The 23,801-nt window shown below is 42.0% G+C and overlaps 1 protein-coding gene across 2 annotated transcripts in view; it reads right to left on the bottom strand.

The window, feature by feature from the left end:
* Window positions 1-9,242: 9,242 nt before the first annotated feature.
* Window positions 9,243-23,801, bottom strand: part of LOC140424849 (kinesin-1 heavy chain) — a 176,284-nt gene continuing 161,725 nt past the window's right edge. The window contains exons 26-27 of one of the 2 annotated variants that reach the window (XM_072508346.1): window positions 16,836-16,903; window positions 9,243-12,032 (exon numbers count right to left, since the gene is read on the bottom strand). In XM_072508346.1, coding sequence (XP_072364447.1) covers window positions 12,013-12,032; window positions 16,836-16,903 — 88 coding nt within the window. In that variant the 3' untranslated portion in view covers window positions 9,243-12,012. The remainder of the gene's footprint in view (window positions 12,033-16,835; window positions 16,904-23,801) is intronic. The other variant, XM_072508347.1, reaches the window with a different exon arrangement.

Below are 23,801 nucleotides of genomic sequence, written 5' to 3'. Positions count from 1 at the left end.
TGACCCACAGAATGTAGAAGGAGGCACACCAAGAGATGCACACAGCGATGCTTGATGCGATCGGCTTTAACAGAGGAGACCCCTTAGAAGTCCTAAATAAGTGTGGGCAAAAGACAGAGCACCCCACCGCGTTTGCTGGACGCTTGAGGATTCACTTCACCGCAGTTTTTGGAGTTAGCCCGTGCCCATTTGTCCCCAGATAATATGGCCAAATCGACCCGAATTCTAGTCTCCCACGCCACAGAAGCAGGACGAAAAGCTTGCGCAAATTATGACCCCTCAGATGAGGCCCACAATGAAAAATGGGTTTTGCAGAGATTGTTCCGCGCTTGGGAGCAATCAATTGCAGGCAAAACCGCATTTATAACACCCGATGAAGAGCAGGCAGAGATGAACCCAGTTAAAGCACACCAGAACCCCGCATGGGTAAATGAGGGCAGGAACAGTGAATCAGAGCCGGGATCGAACCTGGAACCTCCGTGCCATGAGGCAGTAATGCTAACCACTGTGCACCGTGCTGCCCCCAGGTACTTCAATCATGTTGCGGTGTGTTTGTAGACAGATCTAATCCAGGTGGTGTGAGAAACTGCAATCCTCACTTTGGACTTTTAGAACCAAGTAATCTGTTGACTCCCTCCAAATCAGGTTTCCGCTCCGCCCACATGTACAAGGTAAATTATCAGTCCTGGCCTTTCTTTGCTTGTTTGAAGCTATTGATATGGTTAACCACAATATCCTCCCTCCTCCAGCACCTCTGTGAATGACCAGCTTGGTGGGTCTGTACTTGGTTCCATTCTTAGCTACTCAGTTGTCACCAGAGAATCACGTTCAGTGGCTTTTTTTCTCACTTCAATTGCCGTTTGGTGGCAACATTAGAGAAAATAGCACCCGTTCCCACACGTATGCTGATGATACTTAGCTCCACATCACCACCACCTTTCTTGACCCCTCTTGCTATTATTAAATTGTAAGACTGGTAAAACATGTATCTGAAACTTAAACAAGGGTAATTATGTGGGCATGAAAGCAAAGCTAGCTGAAGTGAACTGGGATTCTAGGTTAAAGAATAGATCAATAGGGAAGCAGTGGCAGATATTGAAGAGGATATTTCAGAATAATTATATGTCTATTATAAAAGAAAAATTCTAAGGGGAGGATGCACCATCTGTGATTAACTAAAGAAGTTAAGGAAAGCAACAAATGTAAGGAAAAGGTGTATCACTGCACAATGGTGAGTGCCAGGATAGATGATTGATAAGAATATAAAGAATGGCAGAGAATGACTAAAAGGTTAATCAGCAGAAAGAAATTAGATTATGGACAAGGTAGCTCGAAATGTAGAGTTTCCACAGGCATTTAAAAAGGTTGAGTAAAGTGAGTGTTGGTCATCGACAGAGTGACAATGGAAAGTTAATTGTAGACAACAAGGAAATGGCAGATTAAATGAACAATTATCATGCTTCTATGTTCACTTTTGAGGATACAGAAAAACATTCCAGTAATAGCTGTAAACCAGGATGTGGAGAGGAGGGGGGTACTTGATGAAATTACAATCACTGGGGAAGCTATACTGGGCTTCTCCGTGCATGAGTCACAAATGGTTAGTTGTGGAGTACGCAATGCTATCCTTTATTATGAGGATTTTAAAAATTCATTTAAGGGGTGTGGGTGTCACTGCCTATTGCTCATTCCTATTCACCCTTCAGAAAGTGGTGGTGAGCTGCCTTGTTGAACTGCTGCAGGCACTAGGGCGTTGGTACAACCACAGTTCTGTTAGGGAAGGAATTTCAGGATTTTGACACAGCCACCATGAAGGAACGGCACTAGATTTCCAAGTCAGGACAGCGAGTGATTTGGAGGTGAACCTCCAGGTGGTAGTGATATTCATTCATGGGATGTGGGCATCACTGGCGAGGTCAGCATGTATGATCCATCCCCAATTGCCCTTGAACTGAATGGCTTGCTCGACCATGTTTTAAGAATCAACCACATTGTTGTGCATCTGAAGGTACATGTAGACCAGACCTGGTAAGGGTGGCATATTTCCAGTGAACCAGATGGGTTTTTATAGAACATAGAAATTACAGCGCAGTACAGGCCCTTTGGCCCTCGATGTTGCACCGACCTGTGAAACCACTCTAAAGCCCATCTACACTATTCCCTTATCGTCCATATGTCTATCCAATGACCATTTGAATGCCCTTAGTGTTGGCGAGTCCACTACTGTTGCAGGCAGGACATTCCACACCCTTACTACTCGGAGTAAAGAACATACCTCTGACATCTGTCCTATATCTATCTCCCCTCAATTTAAAGCTATGTCCCCCTCGTGCTAGGCATCATCATCCGAGGAAAAAGGCTCTCACTGTCCGCCCTATCTAATCCTCTGATCATCTTGTATGCCTCAATTAAGTCACCTCTTCACCTTCTCTCTAACGAAAACAGCCTCAAGTCCCTCAGACTTTCCTCATTGATCTTCCCTCCATACCCGGCAACATTCTGGTAAATCCCCTCTGCACCCTTTCCAATGCTTCCACATCCTTCCTACAATGCGGCGACCAGAATTGCACGCAATACTCCAAATGCGGCCGCACCAGAGTTTTGTACAGCTGCAACATGACCTCATGGCTCCGAAACTCAATCCCTCTACCAATAAAAGCTAACACACCATACGCCTTCTTAACAACCCTCTCAACCGGAGTGGCAACTTTCAGGGATTTATGTACATGGACACCGAGATCTCTCTGCTCATTCACACTGCCAAGAATCTTACCATTAGCCCAGTACTGTGTCTTCCTGTTATTCCTTCCAAAATGAATCACCTCACACTTTTCTGCATTAAACTCCATTTGCCACCTCTCAGCCCAGCGCTGCAGCTTATTTATGTCCCTCTGTAACTTGTAACATCCTTCCGCACTGTCCACAACTCCACCGACTTAAGTGTCATCTGCAAATTTACTCACCCATCCTTCTACGCCCTCCTCCAGGTCATTTATAAAAATGACGAATAGCAGTGGCCCCAAAACAGATCCTTGTGGTACACCACTAGTAACTGGACTCCAGTCTGAACACTTCCCATCAACCACCACCCTTTGTCTTCTTCCAGCTAGCCAATTTCTGATCCAAACTGCTAAATCTCCCTGAATCCCATGCATCCGTATTTTCTGCAGTAGCTTACCGTGGGGAACCTTATCAAACGCTTTACTGAAATCCATATACACCACATCAACTGCTTTACCCTCATCCACCTGTTTGGTCACCTTCTCAAAGAACTCAATAAGGTTTGTGAGGCACGACCTACCCTTCACAAAACCGTGTTGACGATGTCTAATCAAATTATTCCTTTCCAGATGATTATACACCCTATCTCTTATAAACCTTTCCAAGATTTTGCCCACAACAGAAGTAAGGCTCACTGGTCTATAGTTACCGGGGTTGTCTCTACTCCCCTGCTTGAACAAGGGGACAACATTTGCTATCCTCCAGTCTTCTGGCACTATTCCTGTTGACAAAGATGACTTAAAGATCAAAGCCAAAGGCTCAGCAATCTCCTCCCTAGCTTCCCAGAGAATCCTAGGATAAATCCCATCCGGCCCTGGGGACTATCTATTTTCACCCTTTCCAGAATTGTTAACACCTCCTCCTTATGAACCTCAAGCCCTTCTAGTCTAGTAGCCTGAATCTCAGTATTCTCTTCGACAACATTGTCTTTTTCCTGTGTGAATACGGATGAAAAATATTCATTTAGCACTTCTCCTATCTCCTTGGACTCCAAGCACAACTTCCCACTACTGTCCTTGACTAGCCCTACTCTTACCGTAGTCATTCTTTTATTCCTGACAGATCTATAGGAAGCTTTAGAGTTATCCTTGATCCTACCTGCCAAAGACTTCTCGTGTCCCCTCCTGGCTCTTCTTAGCTCTCTTTATGTCCTTCCTAGCTAACTTGTAACTCTCGAGCGACCTTACTGAACCTTCATGTCTCATCTTTACATAAGCCTCCTTCCTCTTGACAAGTGTTTTGACTGCCTTAGTAAACCACGGTTCCCTTGCTCGACCACTTCCTCCCTGTCTGACAGGTACATACTTATCAAGGACACGCAGTAGCTGTTCCTTGAACAAGCTCCACATTTCCATTGTGCCCATCCTCTGCAGTTTTCCTCTCCATCTGATGCATCCTATGTCTTGCCTCATCGCATCATAATTGCCTTTCCCCCAGATATAACTCTTGCCCTGCGGTATATACCTATCCCTTTCCATCACTAAAGTAAACATAATCGAATTGTGGTCACTATCACCAAAGTGCTCACCTACCTCCAAATCTAACACCTGTCCTGGTTCATTACCCAGTACCGTCCTGGTTCATTACCCAGTACCAAATCCAATACGGCCTCGCCTCTCGTTGGCCTATCTACATACTGTGTCAGGAAACCCTCCTGCACACATTGGACAAAAACGGACCCATCTAAAGTACTCAAACTATAGCGTTTCCAGTCAATATTTGGAAAGTTAAAGTCCCCCGTAACAACTACCTTGTTGCTTTTGCTCCTATCCAGAATCATCTTTGCAATCCTTTCCTCTACATCTCTGGAACTTTTCGGAGGCCTATAGAAAACCCCTAGCAGGGTGATCTCTCCTTTCTTGTTTCTAACCTCAGCCCATACTACCTCAATTGACGAGTCCTCATCAAACGTCCTTTCTGCCACCGTAATACTGTCCTTGACTAACAATGCCACCTCTCCCCCTCTTTTACCACCTTCCCTGAGCTTACTGAAATATCTAAACCCCGGCACCTGCAACAACCATTCCTGTCCCTGCTCTATCCATGTCTCCGAAATGGCCACAACATCGAAGTCCCATGGACCAGCCCATGCCGCAAGTTCACCCACCTTAATCCGGATGCTCCTGGCATTGAAGAAGACACACTTCAAACCACCTTCCTGCCTGCCAGTACACTCCTGCAACTTTAAAACCTTACTCATGACCTCACTACTCTCAACCTCCTGTATACTGGAGCTACAATTCAGGTTTTAGGGGCCAATCCACCTACCCGGCACATCTTTGGGGTTGGGGCAGAGACCCACGCAGACACGAAGAGAATTTGCAAACTCCGCACGGATAGCAACTCGGGACCGGAAACGAACCAGAGGTCTCTGCCCCACGAAGCAGCAGTGCTAACCATTGATGGGTTATGATAATTGTTTCATGGTCGTCAATTGAATTTTAATTTCACATTTTCTGTAGCAAGATTCAAACCTGCATTCCCAGAGCATTACCCTGGGTCGCTGGATCACAAGTTCAATGACTACCCCACCACCTCCTTTGAAGAAAAATCATAGAAGCAGGAGGCCATTCGGTCCTTCAAGCCTGCTCTGCCATTCATTGTGATCATTAAGTTCACCCCCCCCCCCCCCTCCCCTATCCCTTTAGCCCCAAGAACTATATCTGATTCCTTCTTGAAATTACACAACATTTTGGCCTCAACTACTTTCTGTGGCAGTGAATTCCCCACAGATTCACCACATTCTGGGTGAAGAAATTTCTCCTTGCCTCAGTCCTAAAAGGTTTACCCCTTATCCTCAATCTATGACCCTCTAGTTCTGGACTCTCTTCCCTTCTTCCCCCTCCCCCCCACCCTAATCAGGAGCATTTTGCTTCAATTATACAGGGCATTGGTGAGACCGTATCTCTGATATTGGATTAGTTATTTAAGGAAGGATGCAAATACATTGAGAGGCAGTTTACCAGATTGATATCTGGAATGAGCAGGTTTGAAATTTGTATTTAAAGGAGTGAGGGTTGACTTGATTGAAGTAAATGAGATCCTGAACGGTCTTGACAAGGCAGATGTAGAAAGGATGTCATTTCTCATGGGCCAGTCCAGAACCAGGGGGCACAATTTTAAAATTAGGCACGACCCTTTTATGACAGATTAATTTTTTCCTGAGGGTTGTGCGACTTTGGAAATCTCTGCTTCCAAAGACAGTGGAAATGGAGTCACCGATTCCCTTTCCTAAGAATCAATCTACCAGTGCCGTAAAAATATAAAAACGTTATCAGGGGTAGAAGCGAATGTAGAACTTGAAACACAAACAGATCTTGTTAAATTGCAGAGCAGGTTCGAGGGGTCGATTGGCCTTTCCCCCCATTATTTAAATTAGATATGTAGTCCTGGATGATCAATTAAATATTGAGAACAACGAGGTCATAGTTTTTAGTCTGCACCATATATCCCAGTGCATAGTCACTGATTTAATTGCTTTCCCTGGCAACTGTGAAGTTGAACCAGACTCTTCATAACTTTGATGTTTTACATGATCCCAAGAAAAGCTTTTGAGTAAGAGTACCAGTTTTCACCTCCAAAACATCAGCCGCATTTACTCGACCTCAGCTTGTCAGCCATGCCTCGAGAAGATTGGGGGGGGCGACAACGGGGAAGGGGAGAGAATTATAGACCGATCCAGAGAGCAACAAAAGGTACACAGAGTTAGTTAAATGAAGGACAAAATAAACCTCTCTGTACAATAAAGTAAATTAGCGCGGGCAAGAAAAAAACTTTCAAAAAAAAAAAGCTATGCCTCGAGACTTGCTATTCTAATACAGCCCTGTTCAGCCTCTGCTACCATTCTAAGCTCTGAAAACATGGAGAGCAGTATTTTTGATAACCTCATGCATGAAATCCTGTTCATCCATCACCCTCTGCTCACTGACTTGTGATCCTCGTCAAGCAACACCTCCACCATCACTTTCAAATTCCTCCATGGCCTTACCCCTCCCCATTTCCTGCAGCCCAACAACCCTCAAAGGTCTGTGCTCTTCCTCCCCCAGCCTCTTAAGCATGTCTGATTTTAATCACTTCACCCATTTAAAGCTGCCAAACGCTGGAAACCCCTCCTAAACATCTCTGCCTTACTTTCCATCTTTAGATCACTCCATAAAAATGACCCCTTTGGCCAAGGGTTTGGTCATCTCACTTAATATTGATGTGGAGATGCCGGCGTTGGACTGGGGTGAGCACAGTAAGAAGTCTTACAACACCAGGTTAAAGTCAAACAGGTTTGTTTCAAATCACTAGCTTGAGCTAATATTGTTTGACTAGGGGGAGTCCCTGGGGAGTTGGTGTTTTCAGCCTGGGGGGGTTAATTTGTTTTTGTCTTGGGGAGAAGATGTCATTGCTGGGTGGAGCTAAGATGTTCAGACATTTTGAGAAAGCTTTTGAGGGGAGTTCGGATTTGGCTACCCTTTAGACCACAATGTCTTTTGCTCTCACCATAGGATCGTAAACAAAAAACGTTATTAGTATTTAAAGCCGTGCAGACTTGCCGGAGGACAAGGAAAAAGCTAAAACAAACCAGTTGAAAGAGCTTTTTGAAGACATCCAGCCAGAGTCTGCAGGGGTTCTAACAGGAACCAAATCTGTTCTGGAAGCAAGTATCACTCTGTGCTATTGAGTTGAGAGCAATGTGTTTTTTCCTTTCTTCTAGTTTAACTGTGACTAGTGATAGTAATTAAGGGTATTGTATTGACTATATTTAGTATTATTTAAGTGGTAATTGTAAGCTATTCTTGGGTATGATGTTTAATATTGTGTTAATAATGTTTTTAGCACTGCTGCCTACGGCACAGAGGACCCGGGTTACTGTCTGTGTGGAGTTTGCACATTCTCCTGTGTCTGCATGGGTTTCACCCCTATAACCCAAAGGTGTGTAGGCTAGGTGAATTGGCCACACTAAATTGCCCCTTAATTGGAAAAAAATAATTGGGTACTCCAAATTAAAAAAAAACATTGCCATTGGTCAGTGGAATGACTCCTGGAGCAAAGGGTCCTTTAAAAAAATAAAAAATAAACTTTTGTTTTAAAATACCAAACCCCTATTTCTTTGTGCAATCATTCCTAAAGCAAGGTATTCTTTCTGCACAGTCTTACAAAATAAAGTAAAATATAAGGGTTTCTGTCCAGTATCCTAGCCACTGTTGGGGTCTGATATCACAATACTATTTATCAATATTTAAAATGCTCAGCTGGTGAAGTCCACATTTTCATTTAATGGTTCTTTGGGGTAATTAATGGCAGATGAATTTGTCTATACTTAATATGCTTATACGATACCATGGCCAGAATTTTTCAGATTGTGGGGGCCTGCCATCTGAAGAGTTGGCAGGGTACACATCCCCACACGAAGTACCATCTTAGGGAGCTGCTGGCCAATTAGATTGACCAGCAGCATCAACGCTGTAGAGGACCGAAGAAGAACTGCACCAGGAGGCCCAAGACCAAGTCCAGGAAGTGGAGGAAAAAGTAAACGTCAAGGATCCCAGGGCAGGGGAGGCCTGCGGGTGGCATGGGGAGCGATCAGGACCCAGGTCTTAAAGGGGGGGGCTGGGCGGGGGTGGTTGCAGACATAAGGCGGCTTCTGATGGAGGCGCCCCAGCCCCTTCCCATCCCAGGTCTAACTTGGATTATTTCCGACCTTCCCCCATTAGAGCCCCAATTCTACCATCAGCCTAAAGGTTGAGGCTGGGTGAGAAACACCCTCAAGCCCAGGGATTTAGTTACATCAGCAATCAAGCTAATCACGGTAGAATAATCTTTTGTGCACCATCTCGCTCATAAGCCAACAGCTCTCAACTGCAGCCAAACATGGTTCTGCTAGAAGATATGATGGGGATTTCTTTCCTTTGGGAGGGGAAATGGGGAAAACAAAATACAATTCTACCCAACAGCAAGTTTGAAAAGCTTCATAATTAAATTTAGAATATCCTACAAATATGATTGTGGTATTTCACTGTCACTCAAGCTCTGTTCTATGCCATTCATTTTCCAAGTGGAAAAGTACATAATCCAGTGAGTTACCAACACTGAAAAACTTGACCATTTGCAATATTCTATATCCATGTCAAAAAAATGTTCCACTAATATGAAGTGTAATGAAAGAATAGTCCACACCTCAAATATAACTTGCTTTCATAATGGTATTAGTTTTAACAAACCTTAGCCACAAAGTGCAAAACCAGCAGTTATTTTAATTTGCAAACAGCTACATTAAACTGACTAGAATTTTCAATAACTGGATTGAATATTTTCCATACGAACCTTCCACTGGACAAAGTGGTGCCAAGTGGCCAAACGCTACTAGTTTGCATGGAAACACCAAGATTTTTCTTTTGTACTTTATAATTAAGCAGTCATTAGGTGTGTGTTGGACTGTGGTTTTTAATGTAAAAAATGTTTCTACTCAAATGTTCACTGAATTCCCAGACAAAAAGTCATTTATTTAAACACAAATACATTTACAGCATGCAGTCAGTCAAAACTAAATGATGGCTTAACAAAAACAGAATTTTATGTGCCTTCTGCTGTCCGACTTATTCTGCACCATATTCCACAGGCGGAAACCTTAGTGTCATCTCATGTCAAATTTAGACCTATTACAGTAATTTCCTTAGCATTGTTTAAATTATGCAAATAATTTAGTTGATCACCATGAATAAATACAAGGTTTTTATTCAATTGCGTTTATGCTTTAAAACCATTCATTTCTACAAGATCTGAGGAACAAGCTCACAATAAGCACTTGAAGGGTACACTGCATTGCAATCAGGATAGCAAGCCATTTACTATTCAACAAATGAGAATAAATTTAACACCATGTGCTGTCCTGTCCAGATGATTTGCCATGGCAACTTTGATGCATGTCACATATTTGAAATTGCACAAAGAAAATTGCAATATAAGAAATAAGTCCTTAAACCAGTCATGTCATCAGTGCAGTGACTACACTTTCTTCCAATATTGAGTGTTAGGCACATACATGACCCAATATACCAAACAGAAAATCTAACAATATGCAAAATTAGGTTCTTTGTACTTTGACAAGACAATAAATGTACAAAAGCAATTAAGTTTCATCTTAAATAATAAATCAAGTCTTATGGTCCAAATATTCTTCCCCCCCCCGCAAAAAACCACATGGAATATGGCATTGTTTTTTGAAGTAAGGATAATCAAACAAGGTTTCAATCAATCCTCTAAGGCCTTTTTTATCAGATGTCCTGATACACTGACTGGTTTACCAGTATCAAGAGCAACAAATCGAAGAGTGATCGACCTTTAAATGAAAAAGGCTTCAGATACAATTGATCCTCAATAGTGGTTGACGCATGTTCGGCACTATGTTTAACTCAAGAGTTGCTTTATTGGCTGATTTGTTGGTCAGATTCCAGTGAGAAGTAAAACAGAGCTGGAAAATTTGGAGGCTGAAAGATATAGTACACAATGCCAAAAATGATCATGTTTTAAATGGTATATCAATGAGTCATTTATTCAGACCACACATTTATACCACCTGCCAATTTGGCTATTTACTAACTTGTAAAGTGCATTTTTATTTGCACAAGAATTAATTCACTTATTCACATCTCCAATAGTCTTCTTTGCTAATTTTGATTCATTAAGTTTAGGATGAACAGAACAGCCTTCTGCCTATAGTCATATGTAAAACACTGCACAAATTGAATTGACAAGCAGAGACTTGTATTTTAGTAATTATAACAAATGACACATGTAAGATAGACACATTTGGGGACTGTGCCACTTCAAGATATGCCTCAACAATGTTTACATCAGGACTAGATTTAGACCATTGGGTGCCTTGAGACACTTCACTGAAGTTTGTTCATCACATTTTGCTTTCTCATTTTTCCCTCTCCCAATAAACAAATCTTACCCAGTTATCTAATGATATGCACTATTTATTCTGTTCATAACCTTTTCCCATATGCGTTAATAACCAGCCTCTTATGTTGCAAATATTTTCTGGATAAGTGCCAGATTAGAACCAGTTTTAACTGTTGTGGATAAGATTTTTTTTTAAAGACAAGTTAGACTCACCATCAGTATTTTGCTTTTTTAGAAAACCCCAATTATGGTAAAATAGTACTTTACAAATATGTACCTGCTTTCCATTTGTGCCTATTTTTATTGGCCATTTTTGATTTGTATTTGTTATCAGTGAATGGTGTGATTAACAACATGTACTAACACACTAGAGAGACGAGGGCAAAATGTTCAAGCATTGGCCAGTTCTTAATGATTTTATCAATTACAACTTTTTAAAAAAAAATTGTGTTTGTACTTCACCTGAAATCCATTATAAAACCAGTATCAGTACAATGCCTTAACTCAAATACATTTAAATAATGCTGTCTTGCCGTATAATGAACCCACGGGTGAAATACTGATCCTTAATTTACCACAAAGCAATGGCAAGAATCTGGACAGAATATGCTGTTGCGTGCTTCATCTCAAAATATAATGCCTTTTAATTTATGGTCAGCCAATGTATTTCAGCGTTCTCCCATTACCTTAGTTGGACAATGCCACAATATATTCATGTTAAACAGTCTCAAAGAACATTCCTGTATTTCATTATTAGCAGCTTTTTACTCAGTACTACCCTAACACTCTGCTCTAACCCCATACTGTCACAAATGTACCTTCAGTATTCAAATTGTACTACTCCTCTTCATCTCTAACCAAAACAAAATCCATTTCAAGAAAAACTTCCAAGTACTATCTTAATTTACACGAGGGTGATAGCTGCGTTCCTCCAAATCATTTTTCTCTGTAAAACAAGCTTATCAAATCTACTTGGCGACATTGTTTCACAAGTCCTAAAACAATGAAATGTACACAAATTAGGCTTCAACGCTTCTGCTAAAGTTTTCCTGCAACAACGTACATTCAACTTGGCACAGTGCAGACTAAATTTAAGACATGAATGACAATGTACTGTGCAATGGAGCTACATGTTAAATTAGATGTAGTTATTTGCAAGACGCCTACATTGCACTCTGTTTTGCAAGGAGATCAGTAAGGAGATTTTGCCAAGGGTGGAGCTGTACAGGCCAGTTTTTTTTATTTTTCAAAAATAATCCTGTGAAAAGTCTTAGTTGGAGAGTTCGCACTGCTTTGGAATGATGGGTTGTTTGGATGATGCCGATTTCTCTTTGATTATGTTGTTCCTTTAGCAGCTGGAAAAAAGAAGAAACTGGCATTAAAAAAAGTGCTAGCCAAATCACATTGTAGCTTGAATCACTTCATGATACAAATATCCGAATAGCATTATGAAACAAACGGCATTTTTATTTTAGTGGAAAAAATAAAGCTAGAATAAATTTCCCCTTAATGGAATTGTAGGAGGGACAAGGGAAAAGGTAAAGAAGTGAAGATTAAAAATTGAGCTATAACTGGGAAGCCCGATTTTAAAATAGGTGCATTAGATGTAAATTCAACAACATTTATGCTTTAGTATTTAAAATCAGAGATAGATCTTTCATGAGAGGTTAGTAATAATAATACAAGGGTTGTGGAAGTGTGGAACTTCCTCCCACAATCAGTAGATGCCGGCTCAACTAATATCTTTAAGTTGGAGATCGACGGACTTTTGCTAGTCCAGGGCAGCAAGAAAGATGGGTGCAGTGAGGGCACAGATCAGCCACGATCACGTTGAATGGCAGAATAGCCCCAACAGGCTTAATGGCCTAATCCTGCTCCCAGCATTTGCTGAATGGAGCAAGCAAAGAAACTAATTTACTTTCCCTTTCAGATATTGACATTGTGGAATTAAATGTGTAGCAAAACTGTAATAATGTGTTCAATCAGCATTTAAGTTTTTACACTAAAATTGAGCTTTTCTTTCAATTCAAATATTATTGAATTTAAAGATACCTATAAATTCAACAAATTATTAAAAGTGGACTTCCCTATACACAGGGAAATTAAAACTTTTGCTCACCACATTGCGACAAAATTATGGGTCACATTAAGACACTTAGAGAGTACCCAATTATTTCCCCCCCCCCCCAATTAAGGGGCAATTTAACGCAGAGCAGGCATCTGCACCACCGCCTCCCACTGGCACAGGGTCCCGGGAGGAGCCTGAGGAGATCCCGCCTGTCGATGATCCTGGTGGCAGGATCAAGGCAGCCCCTGGGTTCATTAGTCGGCCTGTGCCGCCTGCCGCACTCAAGTGTGATGGAGAATTCGGGCCCGGAGGGCGACTGTCCGAAGGCTGTCAGTTGCCCAGTTTTGGGAGCGCAGGGTGCACTCTATAGCAGGACCCACTCGTGCCTGACACTGTCGCCCCTCACCCCCTCTGGGGGACTCATGGAATCTGGCACATCATAATTGAAGGTTCTTTTATTTTTCTGCCTCCGTAGATAGTTCAGGCAGTGCCCTATTGGGGCCCCCCCCCTCCACCAACACCCGGATTCCCTCCCTCCCCACAACCCTCCTTTCCCCTCTCTCCCCACCACCTCCTTCCTTTCCCTTCTGTTGGTACAGAGGCGAGGGTATCTGGTCTCTCCAGCGCAAAGTTTAGTGCTTGTACCATTTGTTTTTTGTAGAAATGCGTTGTGAATTGTTTTAATAATCAGAGTATCCTATCCCCTCACCCCGTACGTTGGTACTGAGGGGAGGGTATCCGGTTTCTCCAACACAAAATTAGTGTTTGTACCATTTGGTCTTGTATATATTTTTTACTGTTTTAATAAAAAGATATGGCCCATCCACCAACCCTGCACATCTTTGGGCTGTGGGGGTGAAGCCCACGCAGACACGGGGAGAATGTGCAAACTCCAGTTATCCCGTCATTTAAGAAAGGTACCAAGGATAACCCAGGTAATTATAGGCCAGTGAGCTTCACGTCCGTGATAGTGAAATTGTTGGAAAAGATTCTCAGAGATAGGATCGATTGCACATTTGGAAGGGAATGGTCTTATTAGCGACAGACAGCATGGCTTTCTACGAGGGAACTCATGAGCTCACTAACTTAATTGAGTTTTTTGAGGAAGTGACAAAAATGATTGATGAGAGAAGGGCTGTGAATGTTGTGCGCATGGATTTTAGCAAAGCATTTGACAAGGTCCCTCATGGCAGGCTGGTGCGAAAGTTTAAAATCACACGGGGTCAGGGATGAACTGGCTAAATGGATTCTGAACTGGCTTGGCCATAGAAGACAGGTACTGATAGAAGTTTATAAAACTATGAGGGGTATAGATAGGGTGAACAGTTGGAGGCTTTTTCCCAGGGCGGAAATGACAATTACAAGAGGGCACAAGTTCAAGGTGAGGGGGATAGATTCAGTTTTGATGTGCAGGGGAGTTTTTTTTTTTTTTATAAACACGGAGGGTGTTGGTGACCTGGAATGCACTGCCAAGTGAGGTGGTTGAGGGAGATACGATAGCGACCTTTAAGACTTATCTAGATAAACACATGAACAGACGGGGTATAGAAAGATACAGGCGGTTGGTCTAGATAGGACACGTGATCGGCTCAGGCTTGGAAGGCTTGTTCCCGTGCTGTTCTTTGTTCCACACAGACAGTGACCTGGGGCTGGGATCGAACCCGGGTCCTCAGCGTCATAGGCAGCAGTGCTAATCACTGCACCACCCTTCATCAAGACATTTTCACCAGAAATACACAGTCAGTCAGATTACCAAAATCTCAACCAACACTTTAGGATGGTTACTGGCTGAATTAGCTTAGTCATACCAAGTGTTTTCCATGTAGGAAAGTGAAATATGGGGGGGGGGGGCAGTACTTTGACACAATGGTCAGCACTGCTGCCTCACGGTGCCGAGGTCCCAGGGGCTCTGTGTCACTGTCCGTGTGGAGTTTGCACATTCTCCTCGTGTTTGCGTGGGTTTCGACCCCACAACCCAAAGATGTGCAGGCTAGGTGGATTGGCCACGCTAAATTGCCCCTTAATTGTGAAAAATGAATTGGGTACTCTAAATTTATTTTAAAAAGCAAAAGTGAAATATGCTCACTCTCAAAGGCAAACAGTAGTTTCTTCAGTGTACTATTAACAGGGTGGACACAGTAAGAAGTCTTACAACACCAGGTTAAAGTCCAACAGTTTTGTTTCGAATCACTAGCTTTCGGAGCACAGCTCCTTCATCAGGTGAGTGATTAATAGGAGAGCCTATTAATAGGGTATCAGTGAAAGCAAAACTGCATTGAGATGGCATTGTATGCAATGAGATCTGGACTTATTTCAAATACACAGGTTCTATGGGGATCTATAGGATTAGGAAACATTTGGGGGAGGGAATTAACTATCACTACAAGTGTGAGAATAGAGATTATGCATTCACCTATTGTCATTTACATCTCTCAGGTCACCTGCATGATCCAAGAATATCCAGAAGAGAAAGGGAGAGAGAAAAGGCGTAACAGTAAAGTTAATGGAATGTTTAAAAATGATTGTGTGAGTAAGTGAGAAAAGCTTGGAGACGACCCTTATTGACTATAATGGATACATTACAGGAAAAATACTTCAAAAGAACAATTCTTGCCTTCCACTGGTGTAGTGCAGTAAACCCATTTTTATCAGCCCCTGCAGCAGGTATACCAGTTATTCAAACCGTTTCACTCTCAAACACAATATTCAATTAATCCAGATTTTCACCATTTATCTCACCCATTAACTAGATATTTTGCATATCATACGAACAAAGAACAATACAGCACAGGAACAGGCCCTTCGGCCCTCCAAGCCTGTACCAGTCATACCAACCTTTGCCAAAACCCTCAGCACTTGTTGTGTGTGCCGTATCCCTCTATACCCGTCCTACCAATGTGTTTGTCAAGATACCTTTTGAATGCGGTTAATGTATCTGCTTCCACAACCTCCCAATGGGTTCTAGGCACTCACCACCCTCTGCGTAAAAAACCTGCCTCGCACATCTCCTTTATACTTTGCCCACAGATCTTAAACCTTTGCCCCCTGGTGACCGACCCCTCCACCCTGGGAAAGAATGCCTGCCCATCCAGTCTATCCTTGTCCCTCATAATCTTGTAGACACAAGATTATCATATCACCCTCCAGAAACAAATTAGGTTACAGTGGTCTAATAATGCACATTTAGGATTATACTGCAAAACCGTTCAAATTAAAATGAATCACTGATAGCCAGAATTGTTAATGATAATTCAGATTTGCATATCAATTGTAAGAGATCAACAAAAAAAATCACTGATTTGATCTTGCAAACACAAGGACAACAAATTAATTTGTCACAAGTCAGACTTTGAAGAAAGCGGTCCACAAAGATCTAGGTATCTTCATGATGTGGATTTTCTCCTTCCGACATTAGTAAGGGGATCTCCAGATATCCAAGGATGTCATCAAACAGGATAAAACCAATCACATTGAAGTATTCACATTAAACCAGGAAGTAAAATGCACTGTAAAATGGTATTAAAAAGTGGAGGCTACAGGTAGATTAAGGTAGAAATTGTCATATCAAAAAATTAAGTGTATTTTTACCAAAATGGAGAAATTTGTTTAAAAAATAGTTTTTCAGGGCCAGACTAGTTGTTATAAACTTTGTATACCATTAAAAACCTAAAAACAAGTCACAACTGGAATGTTTCAAGATAGCAACTTCTGGATTTCTGTGCGTGAACTCAAGAGGTTGCTATCAGTTTAAGAGGAGTAATGCCAATGAACGCTGACTGTTTCGCGGTCATGACTACTGTAAAATCAAGATGATCTCAAATATCGTACATCCATTCTTCACTGCAACAATTAATCCACCACCTAGTTGCATAGACAACAAACGGAGAGATGCTTCAGGAACAATTACAGGTGTTCAGGAACACACCACATTCCAAAATATGCAAGACCACATGCGCTGCACACAGACATTCCTAAATACAGATTCCTTGTGCATCTTTCTGAATACACCGAATGACCTGCTGAAAATACATTAAAAATACTCCCCTAACCCAACAAGCTTGACATTACTCATATTTAGCAGATGACCTACCGTTAACAGGTGAAGGCAAGAAGCCAATGTCTCCAACTTCAGCATTATTAGCAACCCCTCCACTGACACTACAAAAAAAAAAAAAAAAAAAAAAAAGTTATTCTTTAGTACAATTCCAGACTTCTAAACAAATCTTGATTTTTATCTTTTGGCGAGCAAGTGCCTGAACACACTATTAGAAAATTTTGTCTAGCTGTCCTACCAATTTATTCTGACAATCATTTATAATCAGAAATAGTTATACATAAAACAGCACTTACCTGAAGCAAATGCACCAGCTACAAAAGCATAAGATTTTGACCAGAGTACAGAAACTTCACACATTCCTTTTCACCCAGGGCCTGGTTCCACATCACTGCAGCTACTGCTACCCATTACACTACACCACTTCCCCCTTGATTACCCGGAATGTCCTTCCTGAAGCTACCACTTCCCTCCACAATATGGTTATCATTTCATAATAAAACTGTACGTCAATCTCAATTCCAAGTGACATTCATTGATTGATTTTACCAAATAAATGTCACAGCCAGGCCACTAGATGCTGGCAGGAGGTTTCACACCCCTCTCCTTTTCAGTGAATTGCTCCAGTGAGCATTTTATAGACTAAACTAATGCAGCTTCCCAGCTGAGGGATGTAGTGTAGGGTTAGGTGATGCGGTCAGATAGTATGAAACATTTTAAAATAAAAACAAATATACCAGCTAACAATCTACAGTACAATCAGTTAATATCATTAGAAGGGGTTACTTAACAAAAATGCCATTGTACAGTTTCTATGGTAGCACAGAAGGCCCTTCATTCCTTGAAAAATCAGAACAGCTGTGACCACCGATTGCTGACAAACTTGTCAGAGGGAACAGATTTTCTGTATTAAAATCTAGCCATGAAAACCTCTTTGGTCACTAATTGTTTCAAGAGGAATGGTCTTATCCAGCCTCTTTTCATAAATGAAGTCAGCATAAAGTCATAAATGGGCAGCATGGTAGCACAGTGGTTAGCACAGTTGCTTCACAGCTCCAGGATCCCGGGTCCGATTCCCGCCTTGGTCACTGTCTGTGCGGAGTCTGCACGTTCACCCACTGTCTGCGTGGGTTTCCTCCGGGTGCTCCGGTTTCCTCCCACAGTCCAAAGATGTGCAGGTTAGGTGGATTGGCCATGCTAAATTGCCTTTAGTGTCCAAAAAGGTTAGGTGGGGTTACTGGGTTACCAGGATAGGGTGGACTTAAGTGTGCTCTTTCCAAGTGCCGGTGCAGACTCGATGGGCCGAATGGCCTCCTTCTGCACTGTGAATTCTATAAGTCCCTTGTCCTCTGTAATATCCTGGTACTTTTACACATCTTTCCTGAAGAGTGATGCTCAGAATTATCCACAATACTCCAGTTGAGGCCCAACTAGTGATTATGTTCCGATATGATCCCCATGTTTTAATATTTTATTCCCTATTTTAAAACATTAACTTGTCCTGCCTTATTTGAGGATGTACATGGATGCCAAGATCTCGATCTGCTCATTTATATTTTTTGAAAGCATTGTTATTTATAATAGACAAGCTTTCCATTTTAGCCCTCCAGTGTTCTCATCATTAAACTCCATCTCCTATGCTTCTTCCTATTTAGTCATCCTGTAGTCTACAACTACCCTCATCAATTTGCCAAGTTTCATATCATCTGGAAACATTACTGCTGCATCCTACATCAGAGACAAGGTCATTTAGAAAAACTGATAAGTGTAACAGACCCAAAACTGACCCTTGATACCAATGCAAACTGCCTTCTAGTCTGAAAAACAATGTTCACAGCATCTCTTTCACTTCAATTTCATGGGTTTACATCTTCTTAACAAGCCTTGTGTGTACGGTTACGATACCGGACCAGACCCTTGTTAGGATCTGGACGAGAACCCAAAACAATTTTTCTATTTTCAAAAGTGTGACGAAAAGATACCTCACCTAGGAGTGATGACTTTGACCAATAATCTTTATGTTAAAACAAACTTTAATTCAAACACAGAATTAACAACACTATCAGAGTAATAGCTTTACAATTATCAGTTAAACAGTCGTTAAGTAAAAAGGGGAAAAAATTGATAACTTACTATCTATACCTGCCATTAATTCCAATTAAGCAACCCAACACAGTTCAAATTCCACTTATAAATAAAGCTAACGCAACATGTTTACTTTCTTAGCTGTGTAGACACATTTGATGAGCTCCTTTCAACAGCAGATCCAGTACACTTCTGATCAACGTAACATTATTTTGCAAAACTGTAACTAAAAATCCTACAAAAAGACTGCAAAACTACAGACAGACCTAGCTCCTCCCATTACATCATCTGTATCCCACTAAGATGCCACATGGATGGTTGCAGCTGAACCGCAATGGGAACAACATCCTTACAAGGAGGTCCGCTAGCGCTATTGGGAAGGGTTTAAACTATATTGCAAGGGGGTTGGGATCCTGAGAGAAGATTCAGCAGTGATAGATGCACAGTCAAAATCAGAAGAGAAATCAAATGAATCAGGAAGGCATAGAATTTCTAGAGTAGATAAGTCACGAGGGTGTTTGGCAAGACTGGATGGTATCTATTTTAATGCAAGGAGTCTGACGAACAAGGGAGAAGAGTTGAAGGCACAAATTAAAACATGGGGGTATGTTATCACTGAGACTTGTTGAGAGGGGGACAGGATTGGCAGCTCACTAGTCCAGGATATAGGATATTCAGGCATGACATGGAAGGAGGTAAAAGAGGGGGTGTCACAATTTTGATCAGGGAATCAATTACAGCAGTAAGGAGGGACAGCATCTTAGAATGCTCTTCAAATGAAGCCATATGGGTAGAAATTAGATTCCAAAGAGGACCAATCACATTGCTGGAAGTGTTCTATAGGCCCCCTAACAGTCTGAAAGAAATGGAAGAGCAGATATGTAGGTAAATTTCAGAGAAGTGTAAAAGTAATAGGGTAGTGATAGTGGGACAGTCAACTTCCCCAACATTAATTGGGGTAGCCATAGTGTAAAAAGGTTGAGGAAGAGGAATTCTTAAAATGCACCCAGAACTTCAAAAGCCAGTACATGGAAGGCCCTACAAGGAGGCAGTACTGGACTTAATTTTAGGTAACGGAGACATCGATAGTGGGGGATATGCCAGAGTCCATTACAAAAGATTTAATAGCAGAGCACTTGGAAGACAGTGGCAGGGTCGGACAGAGTCAGCATGGATTTACAAAAGGAAAATCATGCAAAATTTACCAAAGAGATCTAGGAGTACAGGTTCATAGCTCCTTGAAGGTGGAGTCGCAGGTGGACAGGGTGGTGAAGAAGGCATTTGGCATGCTTGGTTTCATTGGTCAGAACATTGAATACAGGAGTTGGGATGTCTTGTTGAAGTTGTACAAGACATTGGTACGGCCACACTTGGAATACTGTGTGCAGTTCTGGTCACCCTATTATAGAAAGGATATTATTAAACTAGAAAGAGTGCAGAAAAGATTTACTAGGATGTTACCGGGACTTGATGGTTCGATTTATAAGGAGAGGCTGGATAGACTGGGACTTTTTTCCCAGGAGCGTAGGAGGCTTAGGGGTGATCTTATAGAGGTCTATAAAATAATGAGGGGCATAGATCAGGTAGATAGTCAACATCTTTTCCCAAAGGTAGGGGAGTCTAAAACTAGAGGGCATAGGTTTAAGGTGAGAGGGGAGAGATTCAGAAGGGCCCAGAGGGGCAATTTCTTCACTCAGAGGGTAGTGAGTGTCTGGAATGTGCTGCCAGAGGTAGTAGTAGAGGCAGGTACAATTGTGTCTTTTAAAAAGCATTTAGATAGTTACATGGGTAAGATGGGTATAGAGGGTTATGGGCCAAGTGCGGGCAACTGGGACTAGCTTAATGGTAAAAACTGGGCGGCATGGACTGGTTGGGCCGAAGGGCCTGTTTCCATGCTGTAAACTTCTATGATTCTATGCTTGAGAAATCTACTGAAATTCTTCACGGATGTAGCCACGATGAGGGGGAGCCAGTGGATGTGGTGTATTTGCTTTTTTAGAAGGCTTTCGACAAAGTCCCACATAAGAGATTGGTGTGTAAAATTAAAGCAAATGGGATTGTGGGTAGTGCATCAAGATGGATAGAAAACTGGTTGGCACAGTAGTGACGAGTAGGGTACCACAGGGATCAGTGCTAGGGCCCAGCTATTAATGATTTAGATGAGGGAACTAAATGTAATATCTCCAAATTTGCAGATGACAGAAAACTGGGCAGGAGGGCGAGGAGGATGCTGAGATGCTTCAGTGTGATTTGGACAAGTTGAGTGAGTGAACAAATGCATGGCCGATGCAGTACAATGTGGATAAATGTGAGGTTATCCACTTTGGTAACAAATATATTATTTGAAGGGCAATAGATTAAGAGGGGGGAAATGTGCAATGAGACATGGGTGTCCTTGTACAAGAGTCGCTGAAAGTAAGCATGCAGGTGCAGCAGGCAATGAAGGCAAATTACATGTTGGCTTCATAGAGAGAGGATTACAACACAGGCGCAGAGATGTCTTGCTGCAATTATTCAGGGCCTTGAGACAACACATGGAATAGTGTGCACGGTTTTGGTCTCCTTATCTGAGGAGATAATCTTACTATAGAGGGAGTGCAGCAAAGGTTTGCCAGATTGATTCCTGGGATGACGGGACTGATGTATGAGGAGCGATCAAGTCGATACGATTATATTTGATGGAGTTAAGAATGAAGGGGCATCGCATAGGAACCTATAAAATTCGAACAGGACTGGACAGGGTAGTTGAAGGAAGGATGTTCCCAATGACGGGGGAGTCCAGACCCCAAAGGTCATAGTCTGAGGATGCTGGGTAAACCATTTAGATTGAGACGAGAAATGTCTTCACCAGAGAGGTGAGCCTGTGAAATTCACTACCACAGAATGCAGTTGAGACCAAAACATTGTTTTCAAGAAGGAGTTAGTCTTGGGGCTATAGCAGTCAAAAAAGATATTGGGGGAAAAGCAGGAACAGGTTACTGACTTGGATCAGCCATGATCATAAAGAATGGCAGAGCAGACTCGAAGGGCCGAATGGCCTACTCCTGCTCCTATTTTCTATGTTTCTAATCGTTTCAGAAGTGGTATTCGCCACCAATACGTTGCTGTCATCGAGCTGAAAAGATGCTCTATCACAAATTAGTATTGTGGTATATGAATTTCAGTGCTGATGTGATGCCAGGCATATAGGTCACATGTCCCAAGTGGCAGATTTTATCAAGCAGCATGTCCATTTGGCTGTTCGCAACAGGAAAAGTATTGATATACCCAACAAGGCCATGTTGGCAAAGCTCAAAACACTCAACATTTGATGAGATTCTGCGATTGGACAGCGCTTGCCAAACGATCCTGTTTGGAATGCAAGATCATCAGTTGGGCATGCGTGCTAGAATTATACAATCCCTACAGTGCAGAAGGAAACCATTCGGCCCATTGAGTCCTCACCAACCCTCTGAAGGAGCACCTTCCCCATGTCTGCCGTTTCCAATCTGTAACCCCGTAACCCAACCTGCACACCAAGGGACAATTTAGCATGGCCAATTCACCTAACCTGTACATCCTTGGACTGTGGGAAGAAACCGGAACACCCCAAGGAAACACACGTAGACATGGGGAGAATACAAACTCCACATGGTCATCCAATGCTGGAATTGAACTGGGTCTCTGGCATTTTGAGGCTCTGCCACCGTGCTGCCCCAAAGCTACAATTTTACAAACCAGGCCCTGCCCTTTGCAGACAGAAGGAACATGTCCATACATTGCGCCTTTTTCAACTAAACAGAAGTTTGGCATAGTCACTCCCGGTTCAGTCCAAGGGCAACACCATGATCAATCAGATTCAACCGCTTTGGTTTGATAGTTAACTGTTCCCTGGTGCATTCTTCATCTCAATGCCTCTACCAATTAAAGTCCACTTGCCAGCCAATCAGCATTCTTATGCAGCATAAACTGTTGTTCCCTTTACAATTGGTATTCTTGCAAATCTGTCCTGATGAATGGAAGATGAAAAGCTCCAACGCCAATACTTGTCAATAAAGTGTGAAAGAAAATTAGCCTATCACAGAGATCCAATTTTAATTATGCATTAAAAACTATTCCAGTGCATTGAAATAATTAGCCAATCCCACCCTGAGTGCATAGCCTCATCAATACATCAAACTCCTGTTAAAGCTCTTAGAGAAGGGCACAAAGTAGTTCAGGAATCAATTTGTTCTGCATCTGAGGTACTGTAGCTTTTTCCCTGAATGCAAGTTGCAGTAATACGGAGACAAAAGGGTGATCTGATTGCTCATGTCACACTTCCGTCGAAATTCTTCGAGAGCAGATTTCATAAAGAAAGAAAAGCTCAAATCCCTGTTGTTTGGTTCAATAATCTCAGTACACTTTAGAAAGTCTGCTTTCCAAATACAGCAGTACCAGGCAAGACATCCAAAAAGAATAGCACTCAACCATAGCTGGATAGAAATATTTTATGATTGCAGGATCTACTCAAAAAGAATTGACATAGTATAATTGTGTATGTCCCCTGACTGCTACATCTATCCACTGTTCCCTCCAATACATCATATCATTTATTTTGACGTCTAGATATTTATACTTAGTAACAATTTCAATGTTCACATCATGAATCTTCACAGAACAATATTAACTGGATTTTTCCTGGGGTTTGTAGCTAATTATTTCCTCATGTTGTTTTCGTCCAGTTTAAGAGAATTGTTATCACAACATTTTATGAACTTCTTCAGAGTTCCTTCAGTATTCCTGGTGACCCACAAGTACCATATCAGCAGCATACTTCAAGATGGTTATGACTTGTACTCTGATCGGCAATCACTCAAAGGCAACAGTACACACCTTGAGATCCAGTATTAGTTAACATGGACTTAGTGAATCTCGGAAACTAACACCCCCGTTGGT

The sequence above is a fragment of the Scyliorhinus torazame genome, chromosome 6 (genome assembly GCF_047496885.1).
Source record: "Scyliorhinus torazame isolate Kashiwa2021f chromosome 6, sScyTor2.1, whole genome shotgun sequence".
Lineage (NCBI taxonomy): Eukaryota > Metazoa > Chordata > Chondrichthyes > Carcharhiniformes > Scyliorhinidae > Scyliorhinus > Scyliorhinus torazame.
Note: the sequence above shows the minus strand (reverse complement) of the source record. Positions and strands in the feature narration are given on the sequence as shown.